The 21,508-nt window shown below is 42.1% G+C and overlaps 1 protein-coding gene across 2 annotated transcripts in view; it reads left to right on the plus strand.

The window, feature by feature from the left end:
• CRMP1 (collapsin response mediator protein 1) overlaps positions 1–21,508 on the plus strand; it is a 50,009-nt gene that overhangs the window by 20,279 nt on the left and 8,222 nt on the right. For both annotated transcript variants that reach the window (XM_014895349.2, XM_014895350.2), the window contains exons 3-10: positions 1,866–2,050; positions 3,555–3,719; positions 8,622–8,683; positions 10,280–10,360; positions 13,554–13,622; positions 15,595–15,715; positions 16,782–16,938; positions 21,096–21,237. In XM_014895349.2, coding sequence (XP_014750835.1) covers positions 1,866–2,050; positions 3,555–3,719; positions 8,622–8,683; positions 10,280–10,360; positions 13,554–13,622; positions 15,595–15,715; positions 16,782–16,938; positions 21,096–21,237 — 982 coding nt within the window. The remainder of the gene's footprint in view (positions 1–1,865; positions 2,051–3,554; positions 3,720–8,621; positions 8,684–10,279; positions 10,361–13,553; positions 13,623–15,594; positions 15,716–16,781; positions 16,939–21,095; positions 21,238–21,508) is intronic.

A 21,508-nucleotide genomic window follows, 5' to 3' on the forward strand; every position in this document is an offset into this window, starting at 1 on the left:
CTCAGAAGGTGTGTTAGTCCTTGAAGTGCAGTTACTCCTTGGACATATTCAAAGGAGATGGGTCATACTTAATTTTTTTTCCAGTTCAATTTCATAGCACATACATTCCCTACAACGGTGGAGGATTGTTCTGATTAAAATCTCGGGGATAGATTTGACTAACAAAAATTAGTGCAACACCATTACTACACATGGGGCTACTTTACGTAGGCATTGAATCTGTTCATGGGTGCAATGCCTTATGGTATGCCTTTGGGAGGCACATTTCAGAACAGATTGCAAGTTTTGTTTGTGCAGTTGGATGTGCTGGGCAGCTGCTGGTTTTTGCATCCAGGTCAGTTTCGTTTGTCAGGGTGCTGTTCACTGCACAGCTGCACACAGGTTATGACAGGCTGCCAGTGCTGCACATGTTGATGACTATTAGGTGCCAGATGTGGAGGTGCCAGCTCTCATGGGTAAGCTCTCCTGGGTTTGTTCAGTGCTGGGCAGCTGTGACCCCATCCTGGGATGCCTATGAGGACTTTGCCCGTGGAATGGCTGTGCTTCCCTCCAGCCAGAGCCCAGGCCACCAGGGGAGACAAGTTGCTGGAGGTGACATTTTTGTATAGCATGTAAAACAAATTCTTGACCTCTTGAGGCTATTTATTAACTCTGTCAGTTTGGCCAGATTCCAGTGTGAATAATTATACCTGGGGTTTTTTTGTTTTGTTTTTTTTTTTTTAATTTTTCCCACTGGTTTTAATGAACCATTATATATTCACTTCTGGTTCTGCCTTATCACAGTTAGCTGTTAATCAGTCACTATATGTGGGAGTTGCATTTTAATACGGGGAAACAGATTCAGCAGCTCAGATGTCTGAGGTATTTATTTAGCTGTGGATAAATGTTATTTTATCCAGACAAAAGAAAATTAAGACAAGGACTCTGTGTCTGTAATATGAGATAAACTAAGTGAACTTTAACTACCTTACAGTTACCTGTAAGCCCAAATATATTGTGGTGTAACAGTGCAAAGACATGGCTTCCACGCATACTCTTATCTCTCCCTGTTTGGCATCATGCAAAGTAGACAATAAAAATGTAGTGTGGCTTTAAAAGTTAAAATTTAATTTATTTGTAGTTGAGTCCGTGAATAATAAAAGTATTTTGATCATAAGTATCTGGAGTTTGATATTGGTATGGGGGACAGATTAATATTTTTAATAGTGAAAAAAAAAATCCTGCTTTGAAGACCTGAAGGGAGAAAGATGGCAACAGCTAATTATAATTTTTCCACACAGTTATGCAGAATGTTTCACTGACTTTTAACTTCAAGAGGAGGATGAAGAATATGGGACATGGTAGATTAAACATGTTTAGGTCTCTTAGATATGTGTTTCAGTATCTTAGGTTATTTAGATTTCTTTTTAAGGATAAATTTGCATTGCATGATGACAAAGTAATTATAAAATTTTCTGATGTGCCTTTTGTTTCTATCATATATTTACAATTCCAGCTTATTCCCATATTTGATCTGTTTTCCTATTTTCAATTAAGAACTTAATATACAAAACTGGAGCCCCCAAGAGAGCATTAAGCGTGCATAATCTGAATTGTTTAAAGATAGAAATCATATAAAAAATAATCAATTTTTAATGCTGGTGCATTACAGCTCCTTTATTGGCCACTAGAGCCATGCAAAGCAAACAGAGCTCACGGCTCAGCAAGGCAGCTCTCCTCTGCTTTGTTCTGCTGTGCTTGAGCTTCACCTTTGGGAACCCACCTCCTTCTGTATGGGCCCAGGCTCCCATCCCCTACACACCTCAAATAGCTTTGTCCTCTCTGCTTCTTCAAATAAAGTAATATTGACTTTCCTTGCTGTCCAGGCAAATAGGAGAGAATCTGATTGTCCCTGGAGGAGTCAAGACCATAGAGGCTAATGGGCGCATGGTTATTCCTGGGGGAATAGATGTCAACACTTACCTACAAAAGCCCTACCACGGGATGACTGCTGTTGATGACTTCTATCAAGGCACAAAAGCAGCGCTAGCAGGGGGCACCACCATGATCAGTGAGTACCAGCAGAGCTATCTCTTCCCATGCCTGTGTAGCATGTGTGGGGATAGCTACCAGAGGCTTCATTCCAATTTTCTGAGATCTCCTGCAATGAATCTTCAAATTTCTGAGCACTGTGTTTGAGATCCAGTCATCACTGTTAACCAGGGTTGGCCTGAAAATTAACCTACTGTCAGAAAGAAATACCAGTGTGTGGAATTGTCTTTTGGATTTTCCTCTGTAAGGCAGAACAAGCACTGAGGGATAATGTACATATCCTTGGGATGCTTGGAAAGCAGTGTAGGTAGTGCAGTAAGTATATGGCACAGAAAATCTGACAAAGATCTGCTGTTCCCACCTACTGCCATTTCAAGGGCTTTGGAAATAACAAGATACGCTTTTTTATGAACTTGGATTTGGCAGCAGGAGTTGAGGAAGACTTTGACAGAGATGTCCCAGAGGAACATCTTTCTTGGTGAAGGGAAGAAGTGTTTCTAGTTGTTAAAGACACTTCTTCTGTCTTCAGATGATAAAAAAGATTTATCTTTTTCCTTCTGGCTGTGACTTGACTTGGTTAGATGTTGTGAGGCAATTGTTCAGGTGCCACAAATTGTCTTCACTTCCTTGTGGAGAGGAGCTTCTCAGTGGAGTTCTATTCCCACGGAATTGGGATGAAGGGTTTTTTTGGTGTTATCTGTTACCCATGTTCAGCAGCAAGCATCAGCTGAAAGATTCTTTGGCTATAGGCACAAAATGCACTGCTGTTCATTCCTTTTGTTAATAGTTTTTTTCAGTCTGTGTTCTTCAATTGAGTATTCCTGTGCAGAGTTAGGCTTGCAAATGGTACTGGTAAGGCCATCTTGATTTTTTTCATACTAACCTTTGACCTAGCCCTGCAGAAAGAGGTACCTATGCATAAGTAGTCATGTCTTTATTCAGTGGATGGTGTGGCACCACTGGAGGCAGAAAGGCAGGGGAGTGGCAGGGCATTCGATGTACTGTACAGTGTGACCGAGTGTTTATGCACAATGCCACCCCTGTTCAAACCTTTGGCTGTATTCCCAGTTTTGGCTGCTGAGAAAACATTGAACATCTGCACTGATGTATTGGTAGGGCAGAGTGGGCCAGTTCAGTGACTATGAAGCACTGGTTAATTATTGTGTTTACTGTGAAATGCATAGAAATGGACACATCAGACAAGAAATACAGTGAAGTCCAGAACCCATGGTCTCTTACAGTACAGTAAGGGGAAAGACAAATGTTTTCTGAGCTGTGAGGTGCTTGGCTCCCCCATTATCTATTGATGCTGCACCAAGAAGGTTGCCAGACTCATCTTTAGTATAGACTGTTCACAAAGTCTGCTGCACCTGGGGCAGCAGGCTGACACCTCAGAGTTACAGTCAGCACACGGGCTGCCTCCAAGGCTCCTCTTTTGGCTGAGATGCTGGGAGACTGCTCTTTGGGGAAGTCTGAACAGTGTGCATCCTGTCCCACTAATTGACACTCCATCTCTTTTTCAGTTGATCATGTGCTTCCAGAACCTGGGTCAAGTTTACTGACCTCCTTTGAGAAGTGGCATGAGGCAGCTGATACCAAATCCTGTTGTGATTATGCTCTCCATGTGGACATCACCAGCTGGTATGATGGCATTCGAGAAGAGCTGGAAATACTCGTGCAAGACAAAGGTTAGTGAGTGAAATGTAGTAGTATTTTTTGGTTTTATTGAAATAGCACATGTAGGTGAAATTTTGAAGTATTTTAATGAAGGCATAGACACTAGCTATGCTGGCCAAGGTTCTTCACTACCTTGAACTTGTATTTTCACTTGCTGCTGTGTTAAATGGACCTAAAACTTTGTGCATATAAATGATTTTGTCCAGTATAGGCATGGAAGATTAAGATGCTTACGTTGTTATAAAGAAATGTAACACTTTATCCTTGCTTGTTTATGTGAAAATAGGTTCAGACATTGCATGGGTAGGTTTTTTTTAAGGTAAAACTCTAAGATCAGTATTTAGGATAATCAACCCAGTCACCTTAGATCTTCTATTTAATGAATGAAGAAAATGAAGCATTTCAAAGTAGTGGTTCAGATATTAACTAGACTGAAATCTTTGATTCAGCTGCCTCAAATTAAATCCAAATATGAAGAGCACGTGGAGCTATGAAAATGTCACTACGGGCTAGTTCTCATTTCTCAGCAGTGACTTGGAATAATTTACTTGCTGAGACTTGATTTTGTAAATAAAAGATGCCTGCGTTTTTAAAACAGATTCCAATTATTAGAAAAAAGAGATGCTAAAGTTAAATACTTAATATTGAAAAAATGCCCTGATTTTCTTGAGTGCTCCTCTCTGGTGGCTTTCCCTGAAGTTACTAGAAGATGCCTTGTTTCAACACTTGCCAAAAAAGGTCACTTACTTAGGAATCTAAGACACTTCCATGGGTTTGACTGTGTTCAATTAACAGGCCTACTATCATGTGAGATACTACAGGTTACCCTACCTGCTACCAATTCAGAATAGCACTGATGAAACCTCTCCTAAATGCATTTCCACACATGCAGGCTCAATGTGGCAGTCTCATATATGGAGGGCATCTTTGTGGCACCAGATCCCTCTGTGTAGGCAGTGGGATCTAGCTTTCAGGAGATCCTAGCTTAGATCTTGTTCCTTGAAATTGTGCCTGACAGCATGTGTTTTCTATTCAGAATCATATATTTTCATGTATATTTCATTTTCTACTTTCCTTGAAAATGTATGGGTATTAATTAGGGAATATTTTCTGAAATGGCATGGGGTTTCCATGGGCAAATCAGAATGACTCTTCTTCTGGGAAACCTAAGTGATATGTATATGCAGCATCCTTTTTAATGTGTAGAGCTAGTGTTGACTTAGATGTGAAAGGTTCTCTTTATAGAGAAAGGTATTATCAAAGTAGGAAAAAAAAATCAAAATGCTATTTTTGAGTGAACAGTTGTTTGCTGAGATACCATGGAGATGCAGTCACCTGGGGGAATTTATTCCATGTCACAAGATGCTAACAGTACATGTGCTGTATAACTAGATTTTAGGCAATAAAACACTTCCATCAGCAAGACTCCATATAATCAAAGAAACTGCAGCTGGTCTTTCATAAGTCTCTAGTATAGGTGATTTTTACAAGGTGATGACATCTGTCAACACAGGTTGTGCTGTTTCCTTGCTATCAGGATTAACATGAATCTGCTGCTGTGCATTAGCTGACTGTACTCTCAGATAAGTATACAAAGGTTGGAGATTATTTTCCAGAGCACCAGGACCACAGATGGCTCAGCACTCCCAAGTTTGCCCAAGGGTTTACATTAAAAGCCTGGTGCAAACAGTTAGGTTAATAGTTTTCTCCAACTATTGAAATGTGAGTTTTCTATATAAATCTGACCTGCCTCTGAGTCATCAGGGGAAGAGAAATCTGTTCATTGGTTCCTGAACTGAGATTTATGATGGAGCCTTGGTGGCCTCTTCAGTGGTGAGAGCATTAGGAGGTCACCTTTGTTCTCATGTATGTCTCGGGCAGGCAGTGTGAGTTACTCTCAGGTTTTAGGGGACACAAGGTAAGGGCAAGGATGAATGCATACACACAATAGGAAATAATTCAGCGTGGCAAGGGCTTTCAAATTAAGGGGTAGTATTTCCTGATAATTGGAAACATTTAAGCCAGCTGGTGCAAATAGACTTGATGTCAGTGGAGTGACCCTGGTTTTCACCAGCTGGGAATCTGGATTGAATTGCTTTTGGGCTGATTATGCGTGAGTTAGCTGAGTGACAGGGCTCAGCTCATTGTGTTTCAGTGCTACATGTGCCTAATGCAATCAGCAGGAGTAACAGGGGAGCTCACAGCGTGGCTGTTGAAGTGCCTTGTCATGAGGTATAATTGAACAATTAATCAATTTTAAATCAATACAAAGCTAATTTAAGGAGACACAGGCTTTGGAAGGGCCTAAAGATTTTGTAGAGCCAAATATTGTTTATAAACACTCAGGCTTGTAGCATTTCAGCAGCTACTTTGGGATTGATCTTCTTCAGTATATACAAAGGAGCCGGAGCTGACAGGGACCTCACTGGTTCCTTTGACTTTGTCATTGTTCAAAACCCTGTAGTTCTGCCTAAAATTTGGAGAGTATTCTGTTGAGTAGCCCTGGTGTGAGAGCAAGTAGGACATTAACAAGAAGGTAGTGTGCAACAGGTGTTAAGCATTAAGGTCAATAGGCCATGGACCAGGGCTTTTGAAAAGCTGCATAATTCCAATGAGTAGGTCAAGGAATCAGGCCAGGGCAAGGAGTCTAATCTTGGATACCTGTGTATGTAAATTTGTGTTATTTATCTTGGTATCTGGTATAGGTGCTCTCTTTGTAAGGCATGATTATTCACACCATCTCTCCTGTTAGCTGTAAAGGCAGCCCCTGAGATGCTCTGTGTGTGTACCTGGTGGCAGCTGAGGGTGTGAATGTGTGTTTACTTGGGAGAACTCTGCTTCTGCACTGTGGTAAGGAGCAGGCTCATGATCCCATGGCAGGATCCCTACTGGGATCCCTTCTGCTCCCATTAATTTCAGGGGGAATATTAAACAGAGTGAGAGCGAAACTCAGTCTATCAAGGTCAGCAGAGGGCCTACAAAGATATCAAGGCAATGAAAGAGAAAGGATTCAAATACATACTACTTGGATCAGTGTGTGTCTTCCACCCACAGTACTCAGGGAAAGCTGCCTTACTCCTGCAGGACTGTGATGAAATGAATTACCTTTGGCTAGAGCCTCGTGGATAAGGGAGAGCAGTAGATAAGCCAGCTCTGGACTCTCAGAGAAATGTGTGAGGGGTCCATCCTGTGCCATCACTGAGGCCAGGCATGGCTTGGACCTACATGTCCTCCTTGCATGGAAGGAAGGTGGCTCCTGGGTTTAGATGGCACCTGATACATGGGGTGTGTTTGTGGAGAGGAAGCTTTTCTCAGAGGCAGGTGGGATGGGTGTGCTGGGTGTGCTGGGTGCTGCTGTGAGCCCTCCGAGGGCTCAGGGCATGGGACTGCAAGCACTGGCCCCAGGGAAGGCCCAGACAACCTCAGGCTGGAAAGTAAAAGCACACTGAGTACTTTGAAATTGTAATGAGGAATAGATGGAGGGATTACAGCTAGGAAGGGCTATATGTGTTTTCTGAGACCGTGATAAATAGGAAGAAAGGATGGGCTTACAGGCTCACAGGTTCCACCTTTCAGGCTGGATTTGCTCGGTGTGGAAGTCAGCAAGGAGGGACCAGCTCTTGCTTTGTGTTTCTCTCTGAGCTGCCTGGACTTAGGAGGAAGACATAATACCAGGGATCATTTCAGTGTTCTATCCTGCATGTATCCTGGGGTATTTTAGTCCTGTAATTGTAAATAAGCAAACGCTGTGTGTGTGTGAGCAGTCATATCCTCTGCCTGAGGATGTATTTGCTCATTCTAGACTCAGGAAGGAGTTACATCTTCATCAGAGAGCTTTATTCATTTTGTGTACACAACATGAATAATATGAACAGATCTCTTTTTTTCCTTGCCCCAGGAAGCACAGTTTTCATCACAGCAATTTTAAATGCAGCATACACAGCTTAGGTAGCTTAGAATTTACTTTTTTTTAAAGTAGAAAACTACAATACTGGTCCTTGGACCAAACTGGTGATCTTGCCAGTAGACTAAAAAGTAAGACAAATATATACACTAATATAAATTCATATATACAGAGATTATGAACAGAAGACATTTATAAGTCTCATTCTGTAAGAATACAAAACTGTGTAAATAACCAAATCTTTAAAATAAATAGCAACACTTTTGGGGATTAGAATACAGGGGTTTCTTGACAACTGACACTCAACACTAGCATTTTTTATGGATTTCTGAAATTTGAAACTGTTGTCTTTCTTGGTTTTTAATGACTGCCAGCATAAATCCTTCCATCTTTGGAAGGCAGAAGGAGAGGTGTGGTGAGCTGCCTATAAAACTGGTTTCAGGCTTGTTTCCACTCCCTGCCAGTGTCTACCATCAGCTAAGCTTAGCTCTTTGGAGTGTAAATCAAGAAAAAGCAAGTCTGTATGCGTATTCAGATACACATTTCCTATAACTTCTCAGCACTTTGGTGGAACCTAACCAGAAGTTTTATCTGCCTAAAAGCACAGTTTAGATCAAGCTGAAGTATTTTCCTGCTAAGGAAACCTAAAAAGGAGAACCTTGCACAAGATTTTTTTAAACTTCACAAAATTTACATGCTTGCTTTAGCACCATTGCTTGTCTGTGACTTGGCTACAAGCAATCAATCCTCTTTGCAGTGGTGGCTGGGTTACTCCAGGGATGAACACAGGCTACCCACAGCATCCAAAAAATTCCCCCAGAGAAGGGCATCCAGGCTTCTAGTCCTAGCAGCTGTAATGCAGCTGTGAAGCCATGCTTGATTTTTGGCAGTCACTGGTGAAAAGCCTAGTCCAGACATACTCTATTACTAGTTTTCCTGAAGTTTTTGTTCAAATACAATTTAAGAATCCACTTACATGGCAACACCTTTGAATTTTGTCTTGGAACAGGTGTGAACTCTTTTCAAGTCTACATGGCGTACAAAGATCTCTACCAAATGTCCGACAGCCAGGTATTGCTCTGAATGCTGTTCGTGCGATCTGCCCTCTCTGTTCTCATCTCCCAGTATTTGAGGTTGAATCCCAGAGAAACATTCTCACTGGTCTGATTGGCACTGGGGAAATGTGCAGTGGTGGTTTACTCCTGGAGGGTCAGTGCTGAGCTGTGTAGAGCACCTGCATGTGTTCCTTCAAGTGTATGACATTCACCTTCTGTAGAGATCTGCTGGTGTCTCCCGGCACTGCAGCCACTCAGCTCTGCTCAGGATTTTGCTCATTTTATTTTGCAGTAACCTTTAGAGGACTCTAGGTCAGAGAGGGAGAAAAAGATGAAGCACTCAAGGCAGTGACAGTTTTGAGGTTTCAAGAGTTTATTGGTTGCTGTAAGCTGGTAAATGGAGTTGCTCTTTGGGGGAGGTGGCCTTTTCTCATTAGGGCTGGAGATAACAATGAGCTTGTTTGTGCAGAGCTCATTACAGATTCCAGGCTCTTCAGCTTTCCCATTCAAACATTTCAGGCCACTGTAAATGGACAATGTCATCTGTTAATAATAATAATGTTTGCTTATTCAGTTGATAAAATGTTTCTTTCTTATTTATTCCCAGAGCTACAGCTCTTGGTCTTGTTGTTACACCTCCAATACATGTGGTTTTAATTGGAATTTTAGACATAATAATTTATAAATATTCTCTGAGAGGCAATGCCTGTTAAATTCAACTCCCCATTGGAATTCCCAAGAGGAATACATCAAAATGTTTAATGTGTGGCTGGACTAATGGCTGTTACCTTGTTTAAATGTCCATGTTGCAAGCTGTATATTGCAGCCCATTCAGTGCTGCCTGAAGTGCCCTAGTGCAAAAGTAGACACTGAAGAACCTTTGTCTTCCATGTTTAGTCTGTGTTTGAAAACTGGGCTCCCATGTTACTGAAGTCTGATTTAAAAAAGGGACACATAAGCTGAATACCTTTTGGAAAGGAAACTGTGTTTCAGTAAATATGTGCTCAGAAATTACCAGTAAAAGCAAAAGGATGCAAAGCAAAAACTACTGCCCTTCTTTATGGATGAGTGTTGAATCTTAGAAAGCAATTAAAAAAACAAGGATGGTCTAGAGAAAGTGTTGTAACTTTTAATCTTAGAATTGAAGATGTTGCTGAAAGCTCAACAATGACAGGTTTAAGAAGATGGTACAAAATGCCTGCACTTCAGAAAAGAGATGTTCTAGCCATACTAAAAGTGTCTGTAATACATGGCAATAGTTCTATTTTACATTAGCCAGAACTGCAGGAAAGAGTCACTATCTGTGCCTTCTGTGGGAGGGCATGGGGAGGTGGCCCTGCAGTGCAGGGGCTGGGGCAGACTCTGTGTCCCAGGGAAATCCAGCCCTGCTCGGGGCTGTTGACCCTGTCTTGGTGCAGCTGGTGTGTACACGGGTGGGTAAGTCAACACCAACCAGTGAAGCTCAGGTTCTGTGTAGAAAAGAGATCATTTGCTATTCACCAATATAATTACCAGCATAGAAGGTACAAAACTGAGCTGGAGAGTGAGGTCTGAATGTTAAGTAATGTGTTTTCCTTATTCAGCAGTGTTTCCCTCTTTGTACTACCTGCAGCTTTATGAAGCCTTTACCTTTCTAAAGAGTCTTGGAGCTGTTATCCTGGTCCATGCTGAAAATGGAGATTTGATAGCTCAGGTGAGTGAACCATTATTTTTGCTTCACTTTGTGAGATAATAAATATAAGAGAGGAGAAGTTAAATAGGCCAGTCAGAGAATGGGTAGGAAAAAGGGAACTCCCTGGAAAGAGCCTTAATTGAACCTGATGCCCTGCACGCTGCTGGTATAATGCCTGGGATGAGAGAATGGGGTTCCTTTTGCATTAATTGGCAGAGCATCCTTGAGGTAGGGCAATGATCCAGGCAGCTCCTTGCCTTGGCAGCAGATGAGGACTAGATAAGGAGGGCAGAAGGAAGTAAGAAGATTTCTTCTGAATTCAGCAGATACAAGTGAAGCCGAACAATGTAAAGCCCAGTTCAGAGATTTTGGGTACAAAAAGAGGATCTGAAATCTTTAATATTAAGTCTTGCTGCAGCTATCAGCATAAGCAACACAGTGAGTTTGGAGGAGGTATTAAAGCTCAAAGACCTATTTATTTTTGAGAATATTCTTACAAATCTCTGAGGTTTTGAGAATAAGAACTACTGTTGATCTTGTAGTCTTTTAAAAAATGTGTGTTTAAGTATAATCCATGCTCTTAGAAGATGCACTCAGAACCAGAGAGCTGGGCTCAAGTTCAGAATATTCCATTAAGACACCCTGGATCTCCAGTGCAGTCCTTGCAGGTCAGGTGTCCTGGGAGCTGCTGTCCTCCCACGGGACTCTTCATGGCTCTGATCAGTGCCACAATGCATGGAGACATGGAAAGAGGCAACCCAAGGACAGCAGTTGATAATAAACCTCCCACTGGCCTTTCAGAGGCCAGGATCCCCCTCTAAATCAGAAGGGGCAGGGTTGGGTGGGTGTTGTTTTCATGCTGCATTTGTGACAGATGAATCTTTGAAGGCTGTTGCAGAGATGTGTCACTCTCCTGATCCCTCCTACGTGCATCGAGCCCCTCTTAGGTCGGTGAGGCTCTGAGTGAGCCATCTGATTTTTCTGCTGAGCTGCTTATCTGCTGGCTTATCTGCTAAGGACTGCAGAGCTGACAAGAAAATTACAGCAGCTAAAGCTGTCTTTGAGATCTGGACAAGGCAACCCACCTTGTCTCACGTCTAAGGGAGAGTCTCAAGGGAATGTTTGAATTGTTGAGCAGTGTGTGAGAAATCTCGCCTTGGGTGTATTTTGTTTTTCCCTCTGTGGGAAAAACACATCTCCATCTGCCTGGTTAAAATTTACCCCCTTTGAGATCTGCCTTTCACTTTTAACTTTGAGTTTGACCAAAATACCACTGGGGTCAAAAGTTACTAGTAGGGAGTCAGCAGGCACATACAGTGCAGTTGTGTACTTCCCCCACTGAAACTAGGTGACAAACCTCATTTGAATTCAAGAGAGAAAAAAGCTGATTTCTCACAAAGTTTATCATGAATAAAGCTACTAAATACATAATTTATAGTTTTAATACAACATAAAATATCCAGTAGAATTAAAATGACTAATACTAAGCATGATTAAGTCAATATTACTGTAGGAAAGGGAAAATAAAACAAATCAAATGGCATCTGTGGTGTTTTGATACATTGCCCATTAAAATCAAGGCACACTCATGGAATTGCTTTTTTGATAGAAATCTATTTCAGTTATATTTTTCTCTGATCAGCCTTAAAATATAGCCATCAAATATGAACAAACAGGACAGAAAAATTATTAGGAAAAGAGGAAGTAGTAAATAAATATAAGTTATGTTATATGTCAACATATTTGTTCACCATTGCCGTGTTTCATAAAATCAGTCTTTATGCTTTTATTTAGAAGAATTATTTAGATAATGAAAAGAAAGCTGCCTGCACATAGGGTTTTTTTTGAATGTCCTGTGTGAAAATACAAATTTGATCTTGTCAAACAGATATTCTAGTTAATTAGCACTATCAAGTCATCTTACAGGGGGTAATTTATCATATGATCTGATTTTATTAATTCCTTCAAGATGCAAATCTGTCCTACTTTGTGTATCTATTCTGTACCAACTTGCTAATGTTTTTTACACTGCTGTAACTTCCTTTTATTGCTGTATTTTAATTATCTGAAGTCTTTAACTGGCACTGTTCAGAGCTGGTGCATTAATGATCCAGAACAGCTGTTTTTAAGAATACCTATGAAACCTTATGTTTTTCTAAACAAAATATTCTTACGCAGTCAGATTAATGTGTTCCTGTTAATGCTTCTTCAGCCTTGATTGATTGCAGCAAAGGCTAAAGTAAATATGAATGTTAACTTTTTCAGTTTTACCAGAGTATGTTGGTAATGTGTGAGCCTTTCAGCCTCAGGGGCCTGGGATCAGATATTTATTAGCTGACACATTCAAATATGTTCAATAACTTCATCCTGGTCTCTAGGGGACGTTTGTCTGTGTCACAGAGCCATTACATCGTTGAGCTGGGCTCATTAGAGCCCTGCAGGCAGGGCAAGCCAGGGCCAGAGATACAGCAGCAGCTCTGGCCCCACTTCTGCACTGCTCTCAGGCCAGGACCAGCCTCAGATGAAAAGGGGTTGACCACTAGTTTCTGCAAAAAGGGAAATGTATTCCAATAACACTGCTTGGCCTTAAATTTAGTGAAGCTTTTTGTCTATTAAAAAAAAACCTCACTGCTGTGAAGCTGGATAGCACATATTTTTTTTCTGACAAAGCCCCATTGGTCCTGAGATGAGTTCTTTGCTGAGGACACAGTGCCCTTGCAACTGGAGGGCACTGTTTTGTTTTATAAAAGCATAATTTTAGTGATTCGCTGTGTAGGAAGAAAGCTTTACAGAGAATGGAAAGTGTCAGCAATGGTGAAAGTTCAAGAAAGTGCTTTGTGGATTGCAGCCAGAGAGGAACTTGAGCAAGTAAATAGGGAAGTGTAGGCTGGAAGTACCCGTAATTACCATTTAGTGTATTGGTTGGAGCCCATTCCCTGGGCTGGTGTCGTGGTGTCAAGTTTGACTTTCTGGAGGGCAGAGGAGATTTCTGATGGTGCAACCCAATGGCTTGGGGCACAAATATGCTCAATCACACAACAGAGACCACTGCTGGCTGTGGTGGTGTGGCATGGGACCAGTTTAGAGCCAGTGTTTTCAATGTTCAGGGGCTTTGCAGCTGCATTTACAGGGGCAGTCAGACCATGTGGCTGTTCGTGCTGGGTGCACGGCTCTCATCCTGGGGCTGGCTCAGCATTTATCTCTTATGTTGCAGGAACAAAAGCGTATTCTGGAGATGGGAATCACTGGACCTGAGGGACATGCCCTGAGCAGGCCAGAAGAGGTAAGAGACTGCTCTCATTTGTCATTTGTGGAAGTATTTTGTCAAACACGTACTGTTGGAGCTTGGCTTTTGTATATGCAGATGATGGATGGGTGCATCAGGGAGGGCAGATGTCTGCTTCTCTCACTGCCTCTTCCAGTATTACTGAAAGTCCAGGTCCTTTCACCTTGTTTGTTTGCCTGAAAAGCCCTTTGGATGCTGCAGCAGGTGCATTCCCTTAGTCCAGGGATAAGCATGTCCTTGTTTGCTCAGGAGTCTCCACTCCTGCTGCCCCGGGCATGCATGTCCATGTATTTTTTTAAATGTGACCTTTGTGTTTTGATTTGTGATGACAAAAAAATGGGCTTATCAGGCTAAAAATCAGCAGTGCAGCTTGAGGGTTAGTCCTCAGAGTTAACTGCATTTATTAAAATGCTTTGGCTGAAAACCTCCTATAAGATGCATGTGCACATCTATACTGTGCATATGCATACACCCACATAGAGATCTACTTTCATGCTGGCAGATATATTGGTGTCAGAAATGCAGGCTGTAGAGATGCAAATACATGAGAATGGAAAGATGCCGTGAGGCAGTTTGTTTTATGCAACTCCTTTATAATAAATTCTGGGCTCTGGTGTGGATCATTTCAGGCATCTGGAAAGGGTTTATTTAATGACAAGGAAAATGTGGAGACATGAGAATGTCCCCTAAAGTACACAGCTTAAACCATTAATAGGATGTGGAGGGTGGTAGTGGGAAGTGACTGCTTTCCTAGAAGACTAAAGAGATGAGGTCCTGGGGATTTGAGGCTGAACTTGAAGAGATTGTTGTGGTTTGCAGATCTTTATTTAACTTCTCCCCAAGGCAAAAGGAATCAGCTTAATTGGTCACATTCTTCTATTGAACTGTTTATGTACTTTTTCATTTTGCTGTTCAACTTCCACTAAAATTATTCTAAAAATATTGAGTTGTTTCCTTTTAATGAAAATCTGTCTTTGGAGTTTCCAGAAAGGAATTTTGCTCAGCTCTAGTGCTGCAGAGGCCATGCCTCCTTCCCTGCTCTCTAAAGGTGCATCTGGGGTTTCCAGAGCAAATGTTTTGATACAAGTCCTAGGACAAACTGAAGCAGTCTGATTTAAGGAAAAATTTTTACAGAATTGTAAAGGATTAAGCCATGTGGTTTTGGAAGGTCTAAGTTGCTCAACTTTTCTAGCAAAACTCTTGCATAGGAATTTCTGTACCACTGAGTCACTATTTTCAGTTACAACAGGGTTTTTCGTATTAAAATGCCAATACTGTGAGTCCATCTGGGAAGGATCTGGTATAAAACTGATGGCTGGGGAAAGGAGTCTCCAGAGCTGCTGGGAAACACTGCTCCTCCATCTGAAGATGCTTGCTTTGTGTGCCTACGTCCCAGATGGCTCCCTGGGAGGAGATTGCCTTTACGCTTGCTGACAGAGGGGCTTACTGTGCACTGCTTCAAAGGCTTCTGTGGATTATGGGTTAAATTCAGCCCATAGTGCTGAAGTTGCTGTTTGAGAATTCTTTACGTTCACTGTCACCACATGTAAAGATTAGGGTAAGCTGCCAGGGGGAGCTCAGAGGTCTCCAAGCAGAGGCAAAGTCTTCTTGCTTTGTTCTCCTTTCAGCTGCAGGGTAGGAGTCTAAAACAGGAAGGTGGGAGCAAGGTAAGCAGGAGCTGCATCAGCTGCTTGGACATGACCTTTCCTGGGGTGCAGGGAGCTGTGTTTGTGCTGGGGCAGCTGTACCCTGCTAGTGAGTACAGCCTGGCTGTGCTTACTGCTAGTGCCAAGTGTTTGAGGTCGGGTTAGCTCCCTGTTTCCCAGCACTGTGTCTCTCTCTATGGAAAAAGCAGAATCAACCCCTGAGGAGTTATTGCTGAGCAGTTAGAAATACGGCACAGTCCTCCAGTTGATTTTTTTCTTCAGACTGCATTTTCTGTTAACTTTTCCCTCCTTGTTTTGCTTAGCTTGAAGCAGAAGCAGTTTTCCGTGCCATCACCATTGCCAGTCGAATAAACTGCCCAGTGTACATCACCAAGGTGATGAGTAAGAGTGCAGCTGATATCATTGCACTGGCAAGGAAGAGAGGTAAGTGACTTCCTATTCTCCCCTAAAATAGTTTGGTCTTTTTTGTTGAATAGAAGCTTAGTGAAAGAACCCATACATCTTGACCCAAATGACAGGCTATAGGGAGAGGTTACCAAAGAACAGTAACACCTTCACAGACTAAATATTTATGGCTGGAAGGATGAGGGGAAATCCTTTTAAGTTGAGAAGGTCTTCCCACAAACTGTCCTCTTGAAGACTGAATTGTAACTCTGCTCTATCCTGTTTTCCCTTTTACTTTTCTCTTATCTCTATATCTGTTTTCATGGGAGAGAGATACTTTATTCCTAATGGCACATCCTCCATGACAGTATTTCAGGTTGTCACCCTCTGAGGTGTGGCTTGGGCAGTGACCCTGCTGTTAGAGATGCTTGGAGCTTGCTCCTGGCCTTGCTGCTGGAAGCTGAGCCCCTCTGATGTGTACTTACAGGTCGTCCCTGCTCACTGGGGCTGTGGTGGGATCCAGGTTACAAAGCACCCAAAAGGGCCTTTGTGAGCCTGAAGGCAGCTGCTTCCAAAGCTGCGTTTGCAAGTCAGGACTGTTCTGCTGGTTGGGACTACAAAGCTCCTGAGCAACATGGAAAAGCCAGAGAGAAAATTACTGCCTTGATATTTGTATTCTTGGGGACTTGGAGTGTGGTGCTGGGGACCATATGCTGCTATCTGCTGGTGCTGTGCCCAACCTGGGAGTAGTAAAAAGGCATCTGCCTGCTGAAGTGATCCACCATCCAGTGCACTCTGAACTGGAGCAACAGAGAGAGCATGGCTGTGATTAAAACAGTACAAATTAAAAGTGGGTCTGAACTGTCTCCTTCTGGATTAGAAAGAAAGATTTGTAAATAGGCTGATCAAAAGCATGTAGAGCTCAGAGAGACTCCTGATGAATTTTTTATCATACAGACAAAGCCAGGGCTGTTTAATTTCCTGGGAGCTGCACTAGCCATGTAGCAATGTGTGAATTATACATGGCTGCATGCAGCAAGCAGTGTCATGTGCTGAAGAGAGAGTGGGTTGTAATTAGTTCCTGTATATCCTTGCTTTCTCCAAGGTCCCCTTGTTTTTGGAGAACCGATCACTGCCAGCTTGGGGACAGATGGGACACATTACTGGAGCAAAAACTGGGCCAAGGCTGCAGCTTTTGTGACCTCACCACCTCTGAGCCCTGACCCTACCACTCCAGACCACTTAAATTCGCTCTTAGCATGGTAAGACTTCCTATTTTTTTACAGGATGATGGTGAGGCAAGTGCAAAAGCCATATGGCATGAAGCATCTAGGGATCAGCCTGGTTTCCTTTAGACCATCTCATACATGAAACAGCAGAGAAGGGACATAGAAAACCAGGGATAGTTATATCCTTGTGATTAGGCTGTCAGTCAAGTGAGCAGTCATGGACACTTCAGTTGCTGATTGGCTTGATAGAGAGGCAATTACTGGCTATTCAGGAATTAATTATTTTTTTTTCTGCTTTTCAAGTGATTCTTAGTTGTACAACTAGATTGTCAGGACTTCAAACTGGCCTTCTCCATAGTTTGCAGTTTTCTTTAGCTGAAATGTTGATACATGGGATGGCATCCTCACTGTCCAGCATAAGCAAAAGCCTGGTGGATACATCCCCTTGTTGAAAATGAGCTAAATTTTAACCCCCAGTCATATTTGACAAGCACAGCTCCTGTAATCAGGGCTGTTCCTGAATGCAGAGATGCCTAGAACCAAGAAAAATTTCTTGGGGCAATTTTTGTCCAAGCTGGTGCAGGGCTTGGCTGTGAGTTCTGAACATTGTCTTGTCCTAAACTAACTTGTGTTTGTAGCAGAGTTCTGTGGGTTTCTCTCCTGCATATTGAAAAATTCTTGACTTGGTAGTTTGCCTTCATCTGGGAGGGACCAAAATCATAAAAGTTTCCTTGTGTCCAGTTCTTGCAGGCTTCTTATTTTAGCTTGCCTTGTGTCTTTATGGGCTCTGGGGTCCTCCAGCTGGAAGAAGGCAAAGATAAGTGGCACATGTAAAGCAGGTGTGTCAGGAGGAAGAAGCCAGAGTGGATTACAAAGGAGACTGTGAGAGACTTGGGTGGAGACATCTGGAGACTGAAGGCCATCTCCTGACAGGACAGGGATGTGAGCTGACTGCCTTCAGGTTGGCAGGGAGAGTTGAATCACTAGGTATGTGAAAGGAATGTGAACAGCAGAGTCTTTCTCATACAGAAAAGAAGATATCAGCAATGCCTTGCTAGAAACCCAGACTGTAAACCCATCTCTGAAAGTATTTCCTGCCTGTAGCTAACTGTGGGTCTTCTTTAGCTTAAGCAGGAGACTGTCTGCTCTGAAATTATACAGAAATTCACAGCTGAAGCCCCATCAGGACAGATTGCTAGGGCTGGAGTGAAGAGCTCAACTTACCATTCATATCCTCATTTATCTTCATGTGATGGCACCCACCTCACCTCCTGCCTCCCCTTTCTGAGGTTTCCAATGCCCTAGGCAGGGCAGTGAAATTTGAACTTTGAGAGTGACCACCTTCAGAGCAGCTGCTTGGGAGGTGGGTGGGCACACACGTGTGAGAGGAAGATGCCATCAGTCAGTGCCACATCTCCCCTTGCACACGATGGGTGAGGCTGTGCTGTCCACCAGAGCCCACCCAGGCTTTAACTCAACTGCTCCAAAGATGATGCAGTTGAGTTCTGAGTTACATGTGGCTCTGGCAAGAATATGCAGCAGTTCTCTTCTGACAGTCTGATGGCAAAAATGTTCTTTCCATAACTGAGCTTTCTGCTCCTAATAAAGACTCAGAAAAAAAATTACTTTCTTGGTCTGATTCATCACTATCAACACTGTAAAGGGTGAAGCTCACTGTGTGAGGGCAAGGCACTTAGCCAGCACATGTAAATGTGTATCAAAATGTTTGACTCCCTACTCCGTTAGAGTGGCTATATATGCTTTCTAGAAGAGAGTCCCAAAATAATAGTATGTGGGTCAAAGCAGATTAGCTAAAATAGCAGGAACATTTTTAGAATGGAATCCAAATAATGACTTTTTAAAACTAACATCAGAAAGACAAACTGAGGACCTACAGAATTTTTCATTATTCTCCAAGCATGCAAAAATGGCTTTTTTTTTCCCTAGTGGCTTAAAGTACTAGATCTTAAATGACAGCAGCTTAGCCTGCTTTCAGTTTTAATACTTCAAATCTATACTGTGAAACTAAAAAGAACTGTATATTTTATCATTCTGCTCTGCATTCCTGGGGGATTTTATGCAAGGATGATGGTAAATGCAGTATTTCACGTTTCTATTGCACTGTTGATTTGGATACCAATATTTCACATTAATTAAAAAAACCCTACAATATCCTTCCTTTGCAAACATGCAGCATAATGCCTTTTCCACAGAAAGCCTTGATTTTCCACTGAAAAGCTGAATGTATAAAACCCATCATGTCTCATGGGATTTGCAGATTGAATATGCCTCATGAGATTAGGTCTTGTGTCATCTGTGGGCCATGCACTTGAGTCAGCTTTGATCTTGCATGGTGTGCTGCTGCATTACTGCAGCTGTGATGTGCCACCTCTTTGTGAACCAGAGATGTGAGATCTTGGTGCTACACAGAAGATGCAACTTGCCATGAAAGCCTTGTTTAAGGGGAAGAATAAGATGACAAGGTATTAATCTGGCATTTATTTCATGATGGTCCCTTCCTGTCTGTCAGTTTTTTAGTTGATGTGGTGCTTATTCCCCATTTGACAGTGAACTGTGTCCAACAGTAGGAGTGCCTGTGGAAGGCACCAGGGAGGGGAAGGTCTCAAGTGACACACTTCAGTTTTGGAAGTCTTCTATTGCTTTGACTGGGGAGTGCAGTTCCTTCAATAATATCATTAAATGTCAGAGGAGGGGGAATATGGAGTTAAGAAAGTAAGCCCTTCTTATCTTTCAGGTGTAGGAATTTATAGTGTGGTGTTAGAAGCACAGTCAGGTTTTCATGGTTATATCAGTGTGCAGAAAGGAGAGACACCACAGGAAGCTTTGCTGATGAGAAGAGCACCAAAAAAGAAGAAATGGCATTGCACTTTCTGACTTTATCGTTGTGTTAAAATAAATGAACGTTTAACTGATGAAATTGTCTTAATCCTATGGAGTAACACCAGGCAGTCATTAATAATTTGGAGCAGCTAAAGCATAGCAGCCTTTTCTGTACTGAATTCATGGGTTTGGCTTCTGCTAAAAACTGGATGGATGGCTTGTGAGCGTGGTGAAGAACTAGAAAAGAGGCCAAGGACTCTTCTCTGTTAGCAGTCATTAGGGATGGCAGCCTAGAAAATGGCATTAGAACTACTCATGTGTGACACTTTTTTCTTCTGTACCTGGCTATATGTTAGCTTGTTGGATCTAGATTTGTGGACCAGAATCATTCAGTTGTTTCAGAGCTGAAATTTATGTTATCAGTTAAAGAAAGGATGACAGGCTCTTGAGGACTTATGGAGTGATGGAAGAGAAATCATAGTGAGTCCTAATGTGCTTGCCTCCTGTAAGCTTAATCAAGTGCTAAAATTATGACTTTTCCTGTGGATATTGGAGAACCTTCTTTTTTGTCTTTCTATTTTTGCAAGATTCTGCATATTGATTATGTTCTTCCTCCTTATTTCTGGGAGCAGCTGTGATCCAGTTCTGCTCTCTGCCAAAAAAAATTTTTCTCTAGGCTGAAATACCCAACCTCTTAAATAAAAGCATTATAAATGGTAGCTCTATTTGCATTTTTCTCCATGACTTAAGATCCTTAAGTTAGATAAATACAGAGCATGTGTTTGACTTGCACTGTGCCTTTTGTTGTTTAATTAGAAAACTATTGATGAAAAGCTTTTTATTTTCTTGGTTCTGTTTTGAAAGGTCAGATGAGAAATATTCATGTAAGTTTTGCACGAAAAATACATACACAGTACAGAAATGCAGGAGAAGACATTAGAAGCTCATGACTTTGCTCTGTGAAATTTGCCATTATTTTTTAATGTGGTTGTGAATTAATTTATCTTGAGAGTGGCAGACATTTTGCACAAGCTTCTGATAATTTCCTTAATCCTGGAGTAATCCTTTGTCCTGGTTAGTGGGCTTTTGCCTGATCTCTGTCGATAAGCAGCCTGGAACTGGAGGGGGCTGTAATCTGGGAATTCAGGGTGCTCCTGGGGAAAAGTGGAGATGTCCAGTGCCATTGCTGCTCTCAGTGATCTGTAGCCAGCATGGAAAGGCTGCTGGCATGATTTACAGCCTGTGCCTCTGGTGTCTTGAAAGGCTTGAGAGGTCCATTCACAGCCTGTCTGAAACCAAGGTCACCTTGGTGATGCCTGGTCTAAACCTTCTGTGTGTTAACTCCACAGTGGGGACCTGCAGGTGACGGGAAGTGGACATTGCCCCTATAGCACTGCCCAGAAAGCCATTGGAAAGGACAACTTCACTATGATTCCTGAAGGGGTCAATGGAATTGAGGAAAGGATGACTGTTGTCTGGGACAAGGCTGTAGTAAGTAATTACTTACTTTTATAGACTAAAAGGAAATTGAGTGTTGGCTGAATAATGAAAGCCAAGAGACTCTTGGCCATTGCTTAAGTGACTTTCTGATATATTTCTGAGAATTCCCTGAGAGAATGCTACTGTGAGGTGAATTGCTTATTTCAAAAACCTCTTCCACTTTTTTTAACTCAAGGCTGTGTTTCACTTCTGACACTGCAATAGTAATTGTGTTTTATTAGATCTGAGGCTTCCCAGACTCCATTGCTCTATTTTCCGTTTG

This window comes from Sturnus vulgaris, chromosome 4, assembly GCF_052056855.1.
Source record: "Sturnus vulgaris isolate bStuVul1 chromosome 4, bStuVul1.hap1, whole genome shotgun sequence".
Classification (NCBI taxonomy): Eukaryota; Metazoa; Chordata; class Aves; order Passeriformes; family Sturnidae; genus Sturnus; species Sturnus vulgaris.